Raw genomic sequence first — 20,953 nt, forward strand, 5'->3', positions numbered from 1 at the left:
TAACTATTAAATTCTGCATTATATTTGCACGTGACGTAAAATCTGCTTCCAGAAATATAGCACAAGTTTAGCAGTCGAGGGGGGGGGGATCTTTTTGCAAATGACAGAGAAATGAGGGCCAAACTAGCACCATATTCTGCTATAGTTCTGGTAGAGGCTTTTAGACCACGTGAAAGCTCAGCTATAAAGCAGAAATTAACAGGATATTGCTCAGAAAATGGAATATATGGCCATGTGAATGCAGACCCAGTTAACCCTCCAGTGCAGTAAGAGGAGGAGAATAAACTCATAAGGTTAGTCATTTTGGGGTACTTATTATTCCCCTTTGCTGACCCCCAACCTCTGGCTTCTGTCCTTCTTTTGAAAGGTTTCAGAATCTTCAGAGGAATCTGCCACTTCATGGGATGTTTTCTCTAGCAGCCTGTCTGCCCCCCAGCGAGTCCAGAGCACATCTAATTGGTGCCAATGGAAAATGTCATGAAAGAGAGGGCAAGAGGCATGTGACACTGGCAGACACTGCTTACATGCTCAGGGTTTCAGGGCACTGCAGGGAGCCTTTTATTTCAGAATTCAGCTTTCCTTCCAGACTAATTAAGTGGCAGCTGATTGGATTGAAAATGGCAATGATACTTGGATGCCATTCCTGTTAAAACAAAACAAAACTAACAAAGGCTTGCATGCCCCTCCCCACCTTAAAAAAAAATCTTGCTCTTTTGTTCTCTTAAACAAGGGTTTCCTGCTTCAGGGCCTTTTCTTGCCCTCCTACACCAGGCACACTCTTCTTTAGAGAAGCTTCTGCTGCTCAACATTCAGCTACATTTCAGCTGTTGAGTCTTTCCACACTGAGAGCCAGTGTGGTGTAGTGGTTAAGAGCGGTAGACTCGTAATCTGGGGAACCGGGTTTGATTCCCCGCTCCTCCACATGCAGCTGCTGGGTGACCTTGGGCTAGTCACACTTCTCTGAAGTCTCTCAGCCCCACTCACCTCACAGAGTGTTTGTTGTGGGGGAAGGAGGGAAAGGAGAATGTTAGCCGCTTTGAGACTCCTTCGGGTAGTGAAAAGCGGGATATCAAATCCAAACTCTTCTTCTTCTTCTTCTTCTTCTTCTTCTTCTTCTTCTTCTTCTTCTTCAGAAACATACCATAAAGGTATTAAGCCTGTCCCACAAGACAAAAAGCTTGCCCCTGAATTTAAACACTGCTGGGTTTGCAAGGTGCTGTCTAGATCAGGAGTCAGCAAACTTTTCCAGCAAGGGACAAGGCCACTGTCCCTCAGAGCTTGTGGGGGGCCAGGCTATATTTTTTTGGGGGGGGGAATAAAAATGAATGAATTCCTATGCCCCACAAATAACCAAGAGGTGCGTTTTAAATAAAAGCACACATTCTACTCATGTAAAAACACGCTGATTCCCGGACCATCCACAGGGCCGGATTGAGAAGGCAATTGGGCCAGATCCGGCCGCCGGGCTTTAGTTTGCCTTCCCATGGTCTAGATGTTTCTCTCGTAGTGTCCAGACATGTGTGTGTGACTCCTGTATAAACAGAGCACTGTTCACTACCCCAGCCATCAATGAATCAATTAATATTCTCATTCCTCGACTAAACCTGCTTCTTGACAGCTTTTAGCTTCTGGGGCAAGGGATGAGTAGGTGTTGCTTTCACGTCTGTAAAATAAGCCCTGAAATCCAAGGATTCTATTGCAGTGTGTTTCGTTAATGCTGGGTCATAAAGTTTAAATTCACCTGTTTTTTAAAGGTCTCGTGTTAAGTCATTTATCTCTTGGTGTGCATTTGAATGCAGTGTGCACATTTTGTATGCTCCAAACTGCTCTCCAGGTGCAGAGAAAGTTACAGAGTTGAAAACAATTAAGTCTCCTTTTTTTTCTGAAAGAGCCTCTAAATAATTGGCTAATACCAGCTGTATGGTATGGTTTATTTATGTACAGCTTTTTAGCCCCAAAGCCCGCAAAGCAGTGAACAGCATGAATACACAGTAATACAAAGTAAATACACAGCGAACCAAAGGTAACAGTTAAAATATTTGATGGCAAACCTCAATCTACATGCTTAATCCAGGCACTGCCAAAACATTTTCAGAATACTATGGTAGTGTTATTAAATCATATTTCAATAATCAACTGAGGAATGTTTCACAACTAGATAATTGCATTGGACGCAAACTCTAGTAACAGTTTGAAGGCAGAAACCTGAAAATCAAAAGGTAGTGGCATCAGTTTTCAAGTAAAAGATTCGACTACAATTCCAAAGCAATTTAAGCAATTCCTACGTGTTAACGAAAACAAGCAACAGTTGTTCCAGTTGCTAGCTAAGATAATGGAAGCTTAGCTTGGTCAGAATCAAGTACAGTATACACTTCCAGAGTTAATGCTAAATACATTACTTCTGGTAAATGAACCACCGTAGCCAAGTGGGCTCATAAGGGAGCAGGTAGTCATTAAAATGTCCTTATCCTAACCAGTTTAGGCTTAGTTAAAATGGTTTAAAAATACTTCTTAAGAATCTCAAAAGTGATTTTGCTGGTGTCGGCTTTGATAACTTACTGAGGTTTCTCCACTTACCTCCTGGGATCAAGCTGAGATCAAGGCTTTGACGTTTGTGACAGATACTTTGTAGAATGCAACACATATTTTAGTGTGGAACAGCAGAATTATGTAATGTGAGCATTTGCCCATCTTAAAAGGAACCAGTGAATCTTGGACCTTTTTTGGGCTGGGAGAGTTCGTGAGTGCGTGAACACTGAGTGTTCACTGAGTGTGTGAACTCTCAGCACTCATCCTCGTTCCTCCGGGGAACTTTGGCACTCAGTTGGAGCAAATGGCAATCGGGTTTCCCATGGATTTCCATTTGTTCCAATTACAGGTGGGTAGCCGTGTTGGTCTGCCATGGTCAAAACAAAATCGAAAATTCTTTCTAGTAGCACCTTAGAGACCAACTGAGTTTGTTCCTGGTATGAGCTTTCGTGTGCATGCACACTTCTTCAGATACCATATCTCGTATCTGAAGAAGTGTGCATGCACACGAAAGCTCATACCAGGAACAAACTCAGTTGGTCTCTAAGGTGCTACTAGAAAGAATTTTCGATTTTATTTGTTCCAATTTAGAGCTAATGATAATAATAATTTATTATTTTTCTTAGGAAAGGAGCAGGGCACTGGAAAAACTGCTTGAGCCTAGAAATTAAGGGTCAAGCAGAAAAAAGCTCTCAGACCCATGCTTTCTAGGCATGGGACAAGCAGAAGTGTGAATGAGCCTACAATTCTATTTGGTTTGCTTGTAGGGAGCTGTCCAGACTTTCAGAGAATTCTAATCAGTGTGCATGGTTTGCCTTCCAATTCAGTTCCAATTCTGAAACCCTTCCCTTCCTGGAACAAATATTTATTTGGTTTTGGTGCATGTATTTCTCCTTAACTTTCAAATCTGTGTGGCCTGTTCTCTGCTCTTGCTCAAACTGTGTTATTATAGCAGAATCGACCCAATTATTACAGGAAAGGAGGATTCGATGTTCACGTGGTGTTGCCATTTCCCTTGTTTCAACAGCCCACTCTCCGTTTCTTTTTCTTTTGCAAGGAGAACATTTTGGCCTTCTTAACTTGAAGGCAGAAAGGGCAACGGGCTTTCATTCAATTAGTTTCACGGCCTTTGTGTTGTGCAGTAGGGTTGCCAATTTTTTCTTCTGCTAGCACTGTATCTTGCACTTTCCCCCATTAAATTTACTTTATTAACAAGCTCTGCAGGAGAACTAGATTTGGTCTAGATGGAGGCCCAGCTGCAGCACAATATTCCATGGAGCCGCTGCATATATTGGCTCTGCATAGACTCAAAAGGTTCTGCTGGCTCTGAATAATTTTCTTAGGTGTCAGCTTTTTGGCATATGGGATGTTAAGACAGTTGGTCCACAGAGAGAGGGCACAGAGAGGGGCAGAGGAGCGCTGTCTGACCCTCATGGCTCTCCAGTGCTGGGGTTGGTCTAGCATCAGATTTGGGCTGCAAAGAGCCTGTCTTCATGCTGTCAGAAATTATTTTAGCCCACAGTTGCTGTGAGAGGCCCTTTGCAAGAATGACCTTGAGCGATGAAAAGGCTTTCTGTGACTAACAAAATGGATTTTGCTGTCTCTGTACCATTGTAGCTCATACCAAGTTCCAGCTTTTATGTGCTCTGCAATTCTAGCTGATTTCCCTATAAATGACTTTACATCAGAGAATGCTTGGTTTTTTTTATTCTTTTATGTAAAAAGTATATTAATTTTCTTTAGAAGAAAATTATATAGCTATTGATGTTTGTTAGAAGACAACAGCTTCTTATGTGAAATGTAAGGGGGAAATAGTTTTGTGTCTTTTATTTAGTTACCTTCCTTTATCAATTAAAGTTTAATAACATTTCCCCTGCTCCAATACGTTTGGGATTGAGGAGGGGGGTAGGATTTAAGTGTTCTGTAAATGAGAATCCACAAAGAAGGGCGAACAAAGGAAAACTGATTTCACAGCGCCAGATTTGATGTTGTTCCTTCTGCAAATGTCAGTTACCTGTAGCAGGTAAATGTAGGCGAACCCCTGAGAGATGGCAAGACGAAGCACAGCCTGCTTTTCCACAAACACACATTGTTCCCCCCCTTTTTTTAGCAAGGGACCACAGAGATAGGTATCATAAAGGATTGAGTCATCAATTCAAAATGGAGTGCTTTATAGGCAGGTGGGCGAGTGGGGAGATGGGAATCCCAACATGCTTCAAGCTTAAAGCTCTTCCCTGGTGGGTGGGGGGAATAGTTCAATAGAAGCTTCTCTTCAAAAAGCATGGCTGCGTGGCTTATTTTACAGGAACATGTATAGCCATGCTTTTGAACAGGAGTTTCTTTTGAACTAAATATCCTAAGAGGGAGACCTTATTCTAGCCTAGAATGTATTGGGATTCCAGCCTTCCCACCACAGGTTAACAGAGGTGCTTTTTGTGGCTATTGCTCAATTATTTATGCTCTCCATTGGTGGGGTGCTACCCAAGAAGGTACTGAAATTGCCATTGCTGCCTTGATGGTGAAAATTCTGGTCAGAGATTGTTTGAAGGCTCAAATCTAAAACTTTATTTATCATGCCTCAGTATGGTGATTGAGATGAGTAGGGGCTCTGATCATTATCTTCACATTGTAACTGTGTTTTTCTTTTGCTTCTTACTTTTTTGTGTTTTTCTTTTACTTCTTACTTCTCAGGTTCCCTGAAGAGCCCTGTGAACAAGACAGCACTTACCTTAATTGCTGTGAGCTCCTGCATCCTGGCCATGGTGTGTGGTACTCAGCTGTCCTGCCCACTGACTGTAAAGGTGACACTCCACGTTCCTGAGCACTTCATTGCTGATGGTAAGAGCACCAGCCTCACTGCTATGATGATAATTGCAGAGCCCTTCTCACACACCCCAAGCTTCCTAAAGATGTCATAGGCCATCTGGGGCAGAGGGGTTTGGGATCTTTATTTTAAATTGATCCAGCTCAGCGTCTTGTCTCCAATCAGTTGTTAGGGAGGCAGAAAACCAGAGTGCAATTTTTCATAGAGGGACTTTTTCTCAACTTGTTACTGCTGCTTAAATTTAAGTGTGCATAATGTACATATTTGATTATGAATGTGTTATCTATCATTGCAGATACACACTTATAACAAAACAAGCAATGAAAACATAGTATAAATTATTCCATTTATATTCCCCCACCCCCAGTAACATATAAGGATTTCTTTAATCATTTTCAATGTCCTTCCTTATGTAAATATCGTTTTTATTGCAAATATGAGATAAATAATCATGAGCTCACATTAACAAAAAGAATTATCAATCACTCCCAATTTAAAAATAAATATACATTAACATGTGCAGGCATGTGCTCAAGTAGATACCTACACAAGACTGGTGATTATAATATATACATTCCAATGTAGAAAGGGGCAGTAAGATCTCCAGGCCATTGAGTAATGGATGATGGATGTTTATCCTTCCAACCTCGAAGAAGAATCTGCTTCATTTTACTGCTTTGTTAAACGGCAGCCCAATCAAATTTTACACTTGTGCTGTTTAGCAAGTCCAAGTTCCTGTATTTACCGTAGTTTTCCGTGTATAAGACGCCCCCTATTTTGGGGAGCTCAAATTTAAGAAAATGGGGGGAGGATTGCCAGTTGAGTTGTTGAGCTTTTGGGGGGGGATTACCTTGGGTTGTTCAGATTTTTTTTAAGGAAGGATTGCCGAAAATTGCTCAGCCGCATGCATTGCTGAATCTGCCTTTCGTCTATCCCCTCGCCGGCAGAAGCTGCCAATCGCCCGCACAATTGCCGCAGCGTGAACCAATCAACACCAACCATTGACGCAGCAACCAATAACATGCACAATAGCTGCTGGCAGCCATGGCAGAAACCAATCAAATGTCCACCCTATGCACTACCCATGTATAAGACCCATTTTTAGCATGCCTTTTACAGAAAAAAAAACCTAGTCTTATAGATGGAAAAGTATGGTATTTGTGATATTTTTATATTGCCCTTCTCTTTAGGGATACTAGGGACAGCTCAGCTGGTAGAGCAAGAGGCTCTTTATCTTATGCTCGTGGGTTTGAGCTCCACGTTGGGTGAAAGATCCAAGCATTCCAGGGAGTTGGGCTAGATAACCTTTGAAGTCACTTCCAGCTCTGATTCTTAATGGTCTCCGCCCATTTCCTTGGTCCCATCTCATTCTCCCAAAGTCCTCTTAATTAGGCCACTGGTTTTCAGCCAGTGTTCCATGGCACCCTGGAGTGCCTTGAGGAATGTTCAGGGTAGTCCCAGGGTCCGTGCTTTCGTTAAATTGCATCCCATATCTTCCTGCATTATCTCTCTTTCTCTTTCTTCCTGAAGAACATTCAGGGGAACCAGCTTTAACTCACAGCCAATTATCTTCCTGAAATAAAACAATGACAAAAAAAGTGGGGAAATGCTTTTGCATGACAGTTTATTTTCTTAAAATCTCCCCCAAACAACAACAACAACAACAACAACAACAACAACAACAACAACAAATGAAAATCCTCCCCAGCTTCTGAAATGCAAGAAAATAGCAAACTAGCTGGTGTGTTTGCCTGGATGTGTGTGTGCTCTATAAGGAAGGATTTAAAAATAACCCTGAAAGTGAGGAGTATCTACAGTGTTTTTCCCGCTCCTTCTACCCCCCAACAGTGCTCTCCCTTCTTCTTCTCTACCCCCACAATGCTGCTCTTCCTTAACAGTCCACACAGCTTTAGGGGAACAGGGAGAATGTTGCAGCAAAGCACCATGTCTGCATGTATGCCCTGTGCTGTGCGTTTCTCGCTTTCCTTCTCCACAACGGCAAAATATTTCTGCTTTTGATCTTAATCTCGTTTTGCCCTCTCCAACTCCCCCCACCATGTGTGCGCAAATTTTGGGAAAGGCAGGCTGGGGCTGCCATGTGGAGTGTGTCAGCTGAGCCCTGCAGAGCAGTGGCATTTCTTGGGTTCCCATCGACTCATGCACTGCCACTTACATGTGTGCCAAAAAGGAGCAAGGCAGAATGGGGAGGAGACAGGGGACAGGGGACAGGGAAATCCCCACTTACACGTGTCCTGTAATGGAACCCTAGTGTAAGTGGTTTGCCACAGGAGAGCTGCAGTTTGTCAAGGGACCTGAGGTCTCAAAGAAGTTGAAAACCCTTGAATTAGGCTGAGAGACACTGATTGTCCTAACAAGACCTAGTAAGCTGGCAAGCTCTGGAGGATTTTGAACCCAACTCTCCATTTTCTAAGCCCATCACTCTGACCACAATACAACACAGACTTCAAAACGCTGTCTGTCTCCCCCCCCTCTCTTCCTGATAGTAGCATTCTTTATCCCACCCTTCCTCCCTAATGAGCCAAGGGCAGCAAACCCCAGAATGTTAACACAATACAATTAAAAAAACCCACATAATAATAGAAGTGATTAAAAACATCTAAAAACAATTAAAATTACCCAAAACAAATAAAAGCAATCACATACCCTCACAGCTTATACTTTCCAGGGAAAGTTATCTTTCAGGCATCAAATGCCTGGGGGAACAGGAATGTTTTTAAATCCTCCCTGAGCATTAATGATGAAGGAGGGAGGGAGGGAGACGTCGCCATGAAAGCATTCCAAAAGTCAGGACCCTGCCGTGCGTCAGTACCAACTGGGTACTGTACCTTTGACAGCACCAACAACAGGACCTGTTAACAAACATTTTCAACAGTTTTTCAACTCATAAAGTGTTTTGTGATTCATCCCTTGCTTTTTAATCTCAGGCCAACTCTACCAGGAATATGGGAAGTTGCCTCATAGAGGTCAGGCTATTGTCCACTTGGCCAGTATTGTTTCCTGTGACTAGAAGCAGGTCTCCAGGGTCTCAGGCAGAAATCTTTCCCAGCAGAGGCTGGTCCATTCAGGCAAGTGGGGCATTGCCCCCACCCAGTCTCAATGTGCCCTCAGCCACCCTCCCCACCCCCAATCTATGGAAAGTGTCATAGCTCAGTGGTGTGGCACTTACCACACTCAGTCCCCTACACCTGCAGAATGAATGCTTCCTGTTTGAAACCCAGAAAAGCTGCTGCCAGCAGACAATACTGAGTGAGATGAACTGGTGCTGTGACATGGTGTAAGGCAGCTTTCTATGCTTCTGCCTTTCTTCTTACTGAAATCAAACCAGGGGTTGGCACTCCCCACAAGCACCCTCCTCCTTAATCTCAGTATTGCCATTGTAGACCTCTGCAGAGAAAAGGATAGGGCCAAAAGTATAAGTTGGCTCTGCCTGTCATTGGCTCTAGTTCCATTTACCTCTGACCTCTCTGCCTTCTGCCTTACCAGTCCTAATGGGAACCAACCACCACTGATCTTTTCCCATCCCCTGCTACTGGATCCTTTCCAAACTGGAGTTTGAACCAGAGGCCTTCTGCATTTAAGACAAGCATTCTGCCATTGAATTATAGGCAGAAAAACAACACCTTGCTACAGACATCACCTTAGTTCTTCAGTTGTCCAAATGTAGCACTATTCACCATACTTCATTGGGCTGACCTTGGAGTTTCTGTTTCCAGGCTGGAAGTTTGCTAGGCAGGACTTGTTCACTGAACTCATCACTCACAGGAATTACTCAATGGAGGGGACTGGGAGGGCAATGCAGTGTGTGAATCAGCCCTGAGGCGGCCAGTTTTTTGTGTTTTTTTGGCTGCTAGTTCCTCATCATATCTGAACTGCGGAGAAAATGGTATTTGCCTTCAGGGCTCAGGAAGCCAGTCTATTTCAGCATCCTAGTGTCATCCAAAAGGTATGCTACAGTGTGGGCAGGAATGCCATGAAAGGAGAATTGGGAGTGGGTGGGGATAGACAGTTCTGCCTGGAGCATAATATAGAGCTTTGCATGGGAAGGGTTGGTACATTTTTATTCTACTTTTTACTTCCCTTCTACAACTTCTGCATAGATACTATCTATTTGGCATTATTAGAAGGTATGTGCTGATCTGTAAGGAAATGTTGCAGTGTATTTAGGGACGTGGGTGGTGCTGTGGTCTAAATCACTGAGCCTCTTGGGCTTGCCGATCAGAAGGTCGGCAGTTTGAATCCTTGCGACGGGGTGAGCTCCCGTTGCTTGGTCCCACCTCCTGTCAACCTAGCCATTCAAAAGCACCCCCAAAAGTGCAAGTAGATAAATAGGTACCACTCCGGTAGGAAGGTAAACGGCGTTTCCGTGCGCTGCTCTGGTTTCGGTGTTCTGTTGTGCCAGAAGCAGCTTAGTCATGCTGGCCACATGACCTGGAAAAACTGTCTGCGGACAAACGCTGACTCCCTCGGCCAGTAAAGCGAGATGAGCACCGCAACCCCAGAGTCATCGGTGACTAGACCTAACTGTCAGGGTTCCTTTACCTTTACCTTTTTAAATGTGCTGATCTGTAAGGAAATGTTGCAGTATATTTTAACAGCCTGTTATGGCAACTGTTCTTATCCAGTGCTCCAAGCAGCCTGATAGTGCTGTTGGGGCTCACAGGGGAATTTCCAGAAAGGAAGGAAAGGTCACCTCCCCCACCCTTCACCTAAAGCAGAACTGGCTCCACAGTACTGAACACGCAGCTGCTGGTGGTTGTGACTCCCCTCTGCTGCTTTTTCTGGTTCTCAGATGGTGAACTTGCTAATTTCTGATGGTGAAAAGAATGAGATGCTAATGCATTAGTTGGGAGCCACTGCCACTTTCTATTGCTCCCCTTCCCCAGGTGAATGTTCAATGTTTCTTGAATTTAGCTGGCCTTATTAGCCCAACATGCAGTGAGCACCAAGTTCAACTACTAAAGGCAAATTGCATTTTCTTCCTTCTGCTGGGATCCTTCACTCAGTCAGTTCTAACCTTCAACTTTTTTCTTACCCCAAGGGCAAATTAAACAGCATCTTTCTCTTTTGGATCCAATGTTTTGCACAAAAAACTCAGAACAGAGCAGGAACATGGAGGCACTATGCTCATTTCCTAGTGGGTGGGTCACTGTTGCTTACCAGGATGGGTGAGGTGGGGAGGGTGCCGTGCAAACACTCTAGCAGAGCCCATCTGGCACTGCTGCTGGTATGTTTCCTTCCAGGGCTCAGAAGTAGGTAGAAGGCTTTGGGGCTGTTCCTCATAGCCACTTGTTCCTAGTGCAGGGGTAGGGAACCCCCCCCCCCCAATGTTGCTAGACTCCAGCTCCTGTTAGCCCAACATAAGAATAGCATGCTGGATGAGGCCTTTGGCTAATCTACTCCATCATCCTATACTCACAGTAGCCAACCAGATGCCTATGGGAAACCAGCAAGCAGAACATGAGCACAAGAGCACTTTCCCTCCCTGTGGTTTTCTAGCAGCTGGTATTTATAAGTACTGCTGCCTCCAGCTGTGGAGGTAGAGCATCTCCATCGTGGCTAGTAGCTATTGATAGCCCTCTCCTCCGTGAATTTGCCTAATCCTCTTTTAAAGCCTTCCAAGTTGGTGGCATCACTGCCTCCTGGAGGAGCGAGTGCCTTGGTTTGGCTGAGTGTTGCATGAAGAAGTGTTTTCTTTTATCTGCCCTAAATCGTCCAACATTCAGCTTCACTGGATGCCTACAAGTTCTAGTGTCATGAGACAGGGAGGCAAAATTTTCTCTATCCAGTTTTCCCAGACCATGCATAATTTTATAATCTTCTTTCATGTCACCTCCTGCCTTTTTTTTCTAAGTCCCAACCACCGCAACCTTTCTTCATAGAGGAGTAAATCCACCCCCTTGATCATTTTGGTTGCCCTTTACTGAACCTTTTCCAACTCTACACTACCTTTTTTGAGGTGAGGTTATGAGAACTGTACACAGTGCTCCAAATGTGGTTGCACCATATAATTGTATACCGGCATTATGATGCTGGTAGTTATCCTGGGGTGGTGGGGAGTAAGGGAAAGACAAATGGAGTGGACTATTTGGTCCTGGTTTCCACAACGGACCCTAGTGGTGGCATTTCTCACTCTCAAAAACTGGCACATACACATCCCAATTGCAAATCATCCAATATCCAGTTGTGTTTTTATACACTCCTTAAATATCTTCCAATCTTTCCAACAGCAGCTGGGACCAAGCATAAGCCAACTGTATACTGACTGGAAGTGGCTTTTCAGAATTTCAGGCATAGTGTCTCTTCTATCCCAGATGCCAAGGACTGAGCCACTTTTATGCACTGCATGCCGCTAGGAGAACATAATTTAGGAGTTTTCCTGCCGACCTCTCCCATTGCTTTCTAAGCCCCGAGAGAATACATTTCCAATCAGTATGGAGAAAACTACTCTCCATTTTTCAAGCCCCAAATTGTTTAATTCCTTTTAAGAAGCTAAATTAATGTATTCAGTGCTGGGAAAGAAGTTAAACTAATAACACTTCATTGGGTGTTATTAAAAACTTCTAGCCCCACGGTATCCCTAAATGGTTTTCTGTAGTTTTGCTGTCAGAATGATTTGAAGCTGTTAAAGAAACAGCTCTCGGTGTCTCTGTTTGTCATGAAGAGAGGCTCTGGAGGAGTTTGCATAAACTCAACCCAGCTGAAACACAGCAAGAGTTCATGCATCCAACTTTTGACAAAGGCTTTTGTGAACGACAAAGTTCTGTCCCCAATCTGGCACTGCAATCTGGCTCAGCTTGAGCTAGGATGAAGAGGGCACCAGGAGAAAACACCTTATACCTCCCTGGCAAGAAAGTTCAACATTTCAGAATAGGAGACAGCTGCTGATACTTCCAGCCTCACCTTGGCAGCTAAGGATGCTGCTCCCCATTGAAAGTCCCCTACAACACACACACACACACACACACACTTCAAATGATGTTTTACAGTGTCATTATAGGTGCCATTCTCATTCTACAGCTAGCTGTTCCACCGGGCTCCCTCTCTTCTTTCTCTTTAGAAAAGTCATTATGCCTGAATTGGAAAACAGCCCATTTCTTCCCCATTTCCAAGGATATTAATCTGTTTTACTGGTATTTCATTGGCAGGCCTGTGCAAGTGTTCTGAATACTTGCATAATTTGCTCAGTTGCCTTCTCCCCAAAGGGACTGGCTTATAAGTGATTCCATTTTTTATTGTAATATTATGGGGACATGTTGGATTTTATTTTATTTCAGCTTCTTTTCTCCCATTGTAAGAGGGAGCATGTTTTAGTATTTAGAGGATGGTAAGACTGAGGGCTGGAGGGGGAAAGAGTTATACCTATGATTATACTACTAGCACAGGGGACACACACCCTATGTAAATTTCACCATTTCCCCCCCCCCCCCAATTATCTTTTTTTAGTCTTACATAGAGAATAGCAGTGTTGCATGAAGCATTTTCTATTATTCATTACCCTCACCAACCAACCAACCAACCAAGTAAACAAACAAGCAACGGAGTTCAATCTTGACTATGTCTGTTTGAAACAAATCAACTTCAAACTATGATTTATGAAGCTGGCTTGTTTCAGCAAACCGTAGCTAATATTAACCTCAGTTACATGCAAACCCTTTCAGTTAACCAAAATTGAAAGCAAAACCTTTTGAACTTCTCCACATGGCCATGCTGGAGGAGAGGGAGTACACAAGCTCAGGTGGGAGTCTAAGCTCATTTCCATTCATAAGAAGTTATGACCTACTGTGATGTTTGAGGGACGCAGGTGGCGCTGTGGGTTAAACCACAGAACCTAGGGCTTGCTGATCAGAAGGTCGGCGGTTCGAATCCCCGCGACGGGGTGAGCTCCCGATGCTCGGTCCCAGCTCCTGCCAACCTAGCAGTTCAAAAGCACGTCAAAGTGCAAGTAGATAAATAGGTACCACTCCGGCGGGAAGGTAAACGGCGTTTCCGTGTGCTGCTCTGGTTCGCCAGAAGCGGCTTAGTCATGCTGGCCACATGACCCGGAAGCTGTACGCCAGCTCCCTCGGCCAGTAAAGCGAGATGAGCACCGCAACCCCAGAGTCGTCCGCGACTGGACCTAATGGTCAGGGGTCCCTTTACCTTTAGGATGTTTGAATGCCACCATGGTGCAAACCATGATGTGAAAAGCCTCTGTATAATACTTTTATTGCCTGATTTTTTCCCTTATGTTTAAGATGCCATTACATTAAATGAATAAAATTACTACTTACAGTTTCCAATCTTTAGGGCCACATTCCACCCAATTTTTCTGGTGTGTGTTAGATAATAGGCTCCCCAAAGAACTTGATACTCCACTGCAGTGTGAGATTTACAGACACACAATGTATGACTTCTTGAAGTTCTATGTTGTGGCTCACATCGGTTAGGGAATTGTTAACGTCTCACTAATCTTTAGAAGACGAACCCTTGGAACTTTGATCAGAACTAAAGATGCCTAGTGAGAGAGATGCTCCTATCTGTTCTGGGTCCCTTTAAAGCATTGTCATGCACACAAAACCTCTTGGGACCTATGTGCCATGCTCGTGAATTTTGGATGATGCATCAATCTGCGATTAAGAACATGACCTACTTATTGCAGACAAGCCATGTAAGTAGCATGACATCTGAGACATCATATGTGTCTTAGTAACCCAAAAGACTTCAAGCTACACAAAATCTCTGATCACTTTAAACTCCAGTTTCAATAACCAAGGGGGAAGTGGAACAGTATCTGGGGAAAGTGATGCTTAGTAGACAAACTCTGCAGGAAAGCAAAATTGGTGGGGCCAGGCCAGAAGGATGTGAGTGGGAAGGGCCTTTCCTCTTTCACATTGGAGAGTGGGAAAGAAGCAATGCTGGCACAAAACATTAGGAACTGTATAAGGTTACAGTCAAATGGAAATGGATGCCAGCTCCAGAAGCAAAATGTGGGGGAAGCTATTTGATTGGGGGCAGCTGTGAGGACTCATTCTGTGCTCATATTTCCTTAGTTCTGTTAATTTTTTTGTGGGTTTTTGTTTCCTCTTTCCACTCTTTGAACCATCTCTGGGTTTGTGCAGCTGCTCCATCAACATGTCAGGGACAGATGGTCCCATTCCTGCTGGATGTGGTGTTAGGGCAAACCAAGATTTCCTGGAACAGGCAGCTGACCTCTTTTTTAATTATTGGCAATAGAAGATTGCAGTTTCTGTGTTTTGGCTTGACACCAGTGGCACCATGTCGTTGAATTAGAGAATAACTTCCCCGGATAAAGAGGAAAGCAAGGCATGGGTAGAAGGTGCCTTGAAATGAGGAGGATCATGGGAGGAAAGTAAAAAGGTAGCCTGTTCTGCAAAATACATTATTTTTTTAAAGCATTTTAGGTCCTCTAGTTTTTAGCCTTCCACCTAATAGGTTTTTTTGGGAGTTCAGGAAGTGGGAGGAGGAAAATGCATGCTTACTAGAAATAGATAAGCAGGTGCACAGGAGATGATCTTGAAACATTTGAGGGTATATCCTGTGCAGCTCCAGATTTTCATCTAACTGTGGCTGCTAGAAAATTTCTGTCTCCTCCTCCTCCTTTATTATCATATTCTTGGAGGAATTTTGATATACACAGTAAACAAAACAAAATAATATATTTGAGCAGAAGAGTTACACTACATTTTTAAAATGTCAGATGAACGTATAGAATGCATTTTTAATGCATGGCAAAATGCAAAAACCAAAAACCAAAAAAACCCCAAACCCATTTGAAATGAGAAAAGCACAATCCACGTGTGAGTGCAGAAATTTGGAGAAACTGCAGGAGGTGGCTGGAGAGACCCCTGCTGGATTGTGTGGCTAGTCAAAGCTTGGTTGTTGTTGTTAAAATTTGTATACTGGCTTATACCTGCAGATCCCAGGGCGGTAACAATATAAATTCACAATATAAAAACACAAATGCATAATAAAAACAAAAACAACTCAATAACTCCGCCCCCGGCCACAACACATTTTAAAAGGGCATTGAATGTCAATCAGGCAAAAGCCTGGTTAAAGAGGAATGTTTTTGTCTGGCACCTAAGGTTATAATGAATGTGCCAGGTGAACTTCCCTGTGGATGTTCAGTCGTTCAGTCGTGTCCAACTCTTCGTGACCCCATGGACCAGAGCACGCCAGGCACGCCTATCCTTCCACAAATAGGGAGCCACTGCAGAAAAGGGCCACCCTCTCAACCTCCCCTCACAAGAGGCACACGAAGAAGGGCCTCAGAAGATGATCTCAGGGTTCAGGTAGGTTCAAATGGAAAGAGGCAGCCCTTGAAGAATTGCGGTCCTGAACTATTTAAGGCTTTATAGGTCAAAACCAGCACTTTGATTTGGGCCCTGAAACTAATTGGTAGCCAGTGCGGTCGGACCAGAATCGGTGTAATAGGCTCAAACCATCTTGCCCCAGTAAGCAACCTGGCCACTGATTTCTGCATCAGCTGAAGTTTCTGAACCATCTTCAGAGGCAGCCCTACATATAACACATTGCATTAATCCAACCTAGAGGTTCCAGAGCATAGACAACAGTAGTTAGGCTATTCTTGTCCAAATAGTAGTGCAGCTGGGCCACAAACTGAAGCTGATGGAAGGCACTCCGGGCCACTGAGGCCACCTGAGCCTCGAGTGACAGCAAAGGATCCAGGAGTACTCCCACGCTATGTACCCTCTCCTTTAGAGGAAGTGCAACCCCATCAAGAACAGGCATCCAGTCTAGGGAACCACCCACTAACAGTGCCTCAATCTTATCTGGATTGAGTATTTGTTGGCTCTTATCCAGTCCATTATTGAGGCAAGACACTGGTCCAGCACTTCCACTGCCTCACCTGCAGATAATAAGGAGAAGTAGAGCCGAGTGTCATCAGCATTTTGCTGACAACATACTCCAAACCTCCTGATAACCCCACTCAGCTGTTTCATGTAATGTTGAACAGCATAGGGCAGGCACGTCCAACAGGTAGATCGTGATCTACCGGTAGATCACTGAATGTCTGTGGTAGATCATTGGCTCCCCCAAAGAAGCTTAACAACTTTGGCTCCCCTAAAAAAAACAACACAATTTTTTTGCCCCCCCCCAGGGCTTTCCTTCTCCCTAAAAAAAAAGCTCAACAACAACTTTGTCCTGAATGCCTAAAAAACGGGGCTTTCCTCCTCCCCAAAAAAGCTCAACAACTTTGACCTGAACCCCCCAAGGAGTGGTTTTACCTCTGCCTCCTTCAAACAGGCAGGAATCACCACATGTTCTGCAGAGGCATTAACCACCTCCCTGGACCAGCCAGTTGTCCCCTCCCTGCTGGTTTTTATTAGGCACGAAGTCCTGAGCCACCACGGAGCCAGCTACCTCAGCATGGATGTTGAAGTCCCCCAGAAACAGCAGTCTGGGAGTCCTCAACATTGCCTCCAAGATCAGCTCTGTCAGGGAGATTGCTGGGCAGCAAGACGGTGGTAAACCAGAAGAATCCCTAATCTGTCCCGATTGATCAGTGCCAGGAACACATGCTCTAGATTCCCCTCCAACTGAACAGACAGCCTGGAGAGAGGGAGGCAGGGAGGGAGAATCTCTATAGACCCCAGCAACTCCCTCTCCCTGACCCTTGAGTTTGGCCTGATGCTGCACTGAGTACCCAGGTGGGCACAGGCGTGTGAGACCAACTCCACCCTGTTCACCCACCCAGGTCTCAGTGTTACATGCCAGGTCAGCCTCCTCATCCATAATTGAATCATGGATGAGGGAGGTCTTTCTACAAGCCGACCTGGTATTCTCCAAGAGCAGGTGCAGACCCTTGGGCTGGCTGATAGGACAACCGCAGTTTCCCAAGTTGGAGGAGGGGCTGCCACACAACAGACACCAACTGCCTGTGTCATGTGCCCCTTACCCAGCCTGCCCCACCTCTCCTACCTTGAACCATTGTAATTGGGGCACCCTCCCTGCTCTCCCCCATTCTCCTCCCAAGCACATCCTGCAAAGAGCCTTTACAAAATAAGTTTAAAACAGTTAAAAAAGTATTAAAAGAATTAAAAGCAAATTAAATCAGTCTGAACAACTGGGGCCATAACAGAAAACCATAACCTAAGGTTCGTCTGGCTGTCTCAACTTCCAAGGCTGCTGTTAACTTCTAGGGTCCCACCCAATAAAATAGGCCTGCCTGCCAAGCAGGCAGGGGGCAGGTCCCACAGGACTCACAGCAGGTGCTGTAATAAAGAGGGAAATGTCTTGATCTTACACTCCTTCGGTATGCCATTAGTGCACTGGGTGCATAGCTTGAGCTTTCTTGGTGACAAGCAGACCCCCCCCCCCCGGCCCTCCCAGACTGCTGAAGCAATCAGATTCTCAGTCTACTGTGATTTCTAAAGTTTTGAGTAATGATAAAAGTGTCCTTCATTTCTCATAATATACTGCTTTATATAATAACACTGGGGTGGCTGCAGATCTTCTAACATGGTTGTTAAACAGAAATATAAGGCTAACGGTTGGGATTGGAGATGCAGGGGCGGATGGGTATAAGGTTGAGAGAGAACTCCTGCTCAGTCCAAATGATTAATCCTCCATGAATTTATTACATACGTCTCAGTTAAACTTGGCAATAAGCTTCCGTGCCATTGCAGTAAGCAAGTGCCTGAGAGCTGTGGGCTGGAGCAAAGGACACCGGTGGGCTGGGCTGGGAGTTTGTCCTTGCAGAACAGCAGCTTGAAATACGATGCCAATTAAAACAAGGCCAGTGTTTTTACAACCCTCCTACATGTTATAGATGCTAGAAGAGCATTGCTGAATTTGTTAGTTAGAGAGGCTGATGGGAGGGTGCTGCAGCCGGTGGTGTAGAGACTGTGTGGGGCCGTGACCCTGGGCACATTTTTTTTGAGGGGATTCAACCAGACACCCCCACGATGGGTTCCTTCATCAAGGCTGTGGATAGGGAAGCTGATGGACGTCTGCAGTGGCAGAGATGACAAATACACCCCAAGAAAGTTACTTTAGGCACATGCCTACAAAACCTGTTACACCTGCATCAAAGCATTGTTCTGGAGCAGCTTTCTCCAGCCTGCAACCAGGTGTTGTTGGGCTGCAGCTCCCATCATTATCAGCCAGGATGGGGAAAGTTATGCGAAATGGTGACCATATCAAATGATCAGCACTATCCTGCCCTACTATGGGAGGACTGGAATATTAATGCACTTTGTAAACGTTAGTGGATGTTTTTTCAGAACTCGGTAGTAATGTTAGAATTTTGTTGTCTCGTTAAGTTTTTGTTTCTTTCTAAAATGTATACCTCCCCACTTTCAGTGGCAATGAGCTTAATACCCAAATCCATAAATAAAGCGATAGTAGCACATTGGAAATGACAAAACAGTAAAGGATAGAAAATTAATAACTGGCTATTAAGGGCTTGAGAGTTTCAGAAGCTTTTAGGAATATGGTCTGACGGTTGGTCCATCAGTGTTCTTATCACCGACTGGCAGTGACTCTCCTGAGTTCAGGTGGAGGACATTCACAGCCTAGCAGGAGATGCCAGGTATCAAACCTGGGATCCTTTTGCATGCAAAGCACATGCTGTACCACTGCAGTATGCTCCTTCCGCCAAAGTCTTTAAAAAGTCATGCAAAACAGAAATGAGCTTGCCTGGTGAATTACAGTGAAAGAGACACCAGCTAGATTCCACAGGTGAGGCCCCACCACCAAAAAGGCATTCTCCCTGGCTGCCACCTACCCTGTTTCAAAGAGTGAGAGTTCGCTGATAATATCCTCAATATATGTCAGTCTGCAGGCAGTGCAAGACTTGGGGTTTTCCATTTTTAAAGGGAGTTAGGGGTATAACAGAATGCTTTTTCTGATTGCCGGTCGAATAAAGAATGATGATGATAACAGAATGCAAAAGAGAGGATACAGAAAGTTGCCTTCTATATGCAAAGTCTAAGAGTGGTGTAATTCTTTATCTCCTTGACATCTGAAGGGAGGGTGTTCCACAGGGAGGGGCCACTACCAAGAAGGCCCTCTACCTGGTTTCCTGTAACCTCACTTCTCACAGTGAGGGAACCAGCAGGAAACCCTTGGAGGAGGACCTCAGTGTCCAGACTGAATGATGGGGGTGGAGACGTTCCTTCAGGTATTCTGGGCTGAGGTGCCCAGTGGTGGCGAACCTTTTCGAGACTGAGTGCCCAAACTGCAACCCCAAACCCACTTGTTTATCGCAAAGTGCCAACACAGAGAAATGGGGGGAGAATTATTGAGCTTTTTTGGGAAGAGATTGAAACATTTCACTCATTTGATCCAACAGGATCAAATCAGAGACAGGGACGGCTTCTCTAAATTAGGAACATTCCTGGAAAGTAAGGACACTTGGAGGGTCTGGAAATACAGTTTGCACACACTCAGAAGTACTCCTTTTTTGGTCACTCCAAATCTTCCTAGTGTTCCTAACTCTGATGCAAACCGAGGCAGCGAGACCTCCCATACTTAGAAAACATACACACACAGAGCACAAAGCCTCACTTTTGTTCTTGCACGGGGCAGAGCAACGCAGCAAGAGACATACCCCATCAGTGCAGCACATTTCAACAAGCCCCACGCAGGGATGGGAATGAACATCAGGAAAGAGCGGGCAAATAGTATAACCTTTGGTAAATTAGCCACCCGAAAAACTTTGCACACCTCGCGAGGCCAGTCAGACGCACGCAGTTAGTGGGTGGACTCGTACGTGGGGATGGATACCGCGTCACCGCGTGCTTGTAAGGTGGTGGTGTGGCGCCAAGAGGAGCAACCAATTAGGAGGAGGAAGCGGACAGGCTGTGGGCTCTTTCCTCACTCTCTCTCTCCCGCCCACACAGCTGCATTGATGGGCTCGCTGGCTCGTGGGCTTTACCTGGGTCTTTGCGCCTGCAAGCAGCTGGTGGGCGACACAGCTGGGAGCAGCAGGAGTCCCAGGGCCACGGAGCACGAGTCCTCCTCACAGTCCGGGACGCTGTGTCAGCGCCTGGGCAACGGCAGCATGGCTGGGGATTGGCGCAACCTGAGTTGTTGAGGAGCACCAGCAAATCAGCTGCTTGGCGGGCTAGCTAATCACCCCAACGCAGCTGCAGGCGTGGTGTGCTCTATGGAGTGTTTCCTGCCCACAGTGGTGTGGGGGGGGGAGTGGAGGTCAAGTTTGCCTACCCCCCAAAAAAGGCACTGCTGGGGTGATGGCACACATGCCAACAGAGAGGGCTTGGAGTGCCGGCTCTGGCACATGTGCCATAGGTTTGCCACCACTGATTTAGGACTTAGGTCAGTACCAACACTTTGAATTGTGCTCAGAAGTGTACTGGGAGCCTGTGAAGATCCTTTGCACTGGTGTTATATGGTTCCAGCAGCCATGTAAGAGTCACCAGCTAGATAGTCACCAGTCCAGCTGCCACATTCTGGATTAGTTGTAGTTTCCGGGTCACCTTCAAAGGTAGACCCACATAGAGCACATTGCAGTAGTCTAAGCAGGAGATATGCACTACTTTGGCGAGACAGTCTGCATGCAGGTAGGGTTTCAGCTGGCACACCAGATGGAGC

General features: G+C 45.1%; 1 protein-coding gene across 1 annotated transcript in view; it reads left to right on the forward strand.

Moving 5' to 3' along the window:
• The window catches only part of ASTN2 (astrotactin 2), a 627,871-nt gene that overhangs the window by 301,374 nt on the left and 305,544 nt on the right, over window positions 1-20,953 (forward strand). Inside the window, 1 exon segment of the mRNA XM_033137815.1 lies at window positions 5,221-5,367. Within this exon segment, the coding sequence (XP_032993706.1) occupies window positions 5,221-5,367 (147 nt within the window).

Source organism: Lacerta agilis, chromosome Z, assembly GCF_009819535.1.
Source record: "Lacerta agilis isolate rLacAgi1 chromosome Z, rLacAgi1.pri, whole genome shotgun sequence".
Taxonomy (NCBI): Eukaryota; Metazoa; Chordata; class Lepidosauria; order Squamata; family Lacertidae; genus Lacerta; species Lacerta agilis.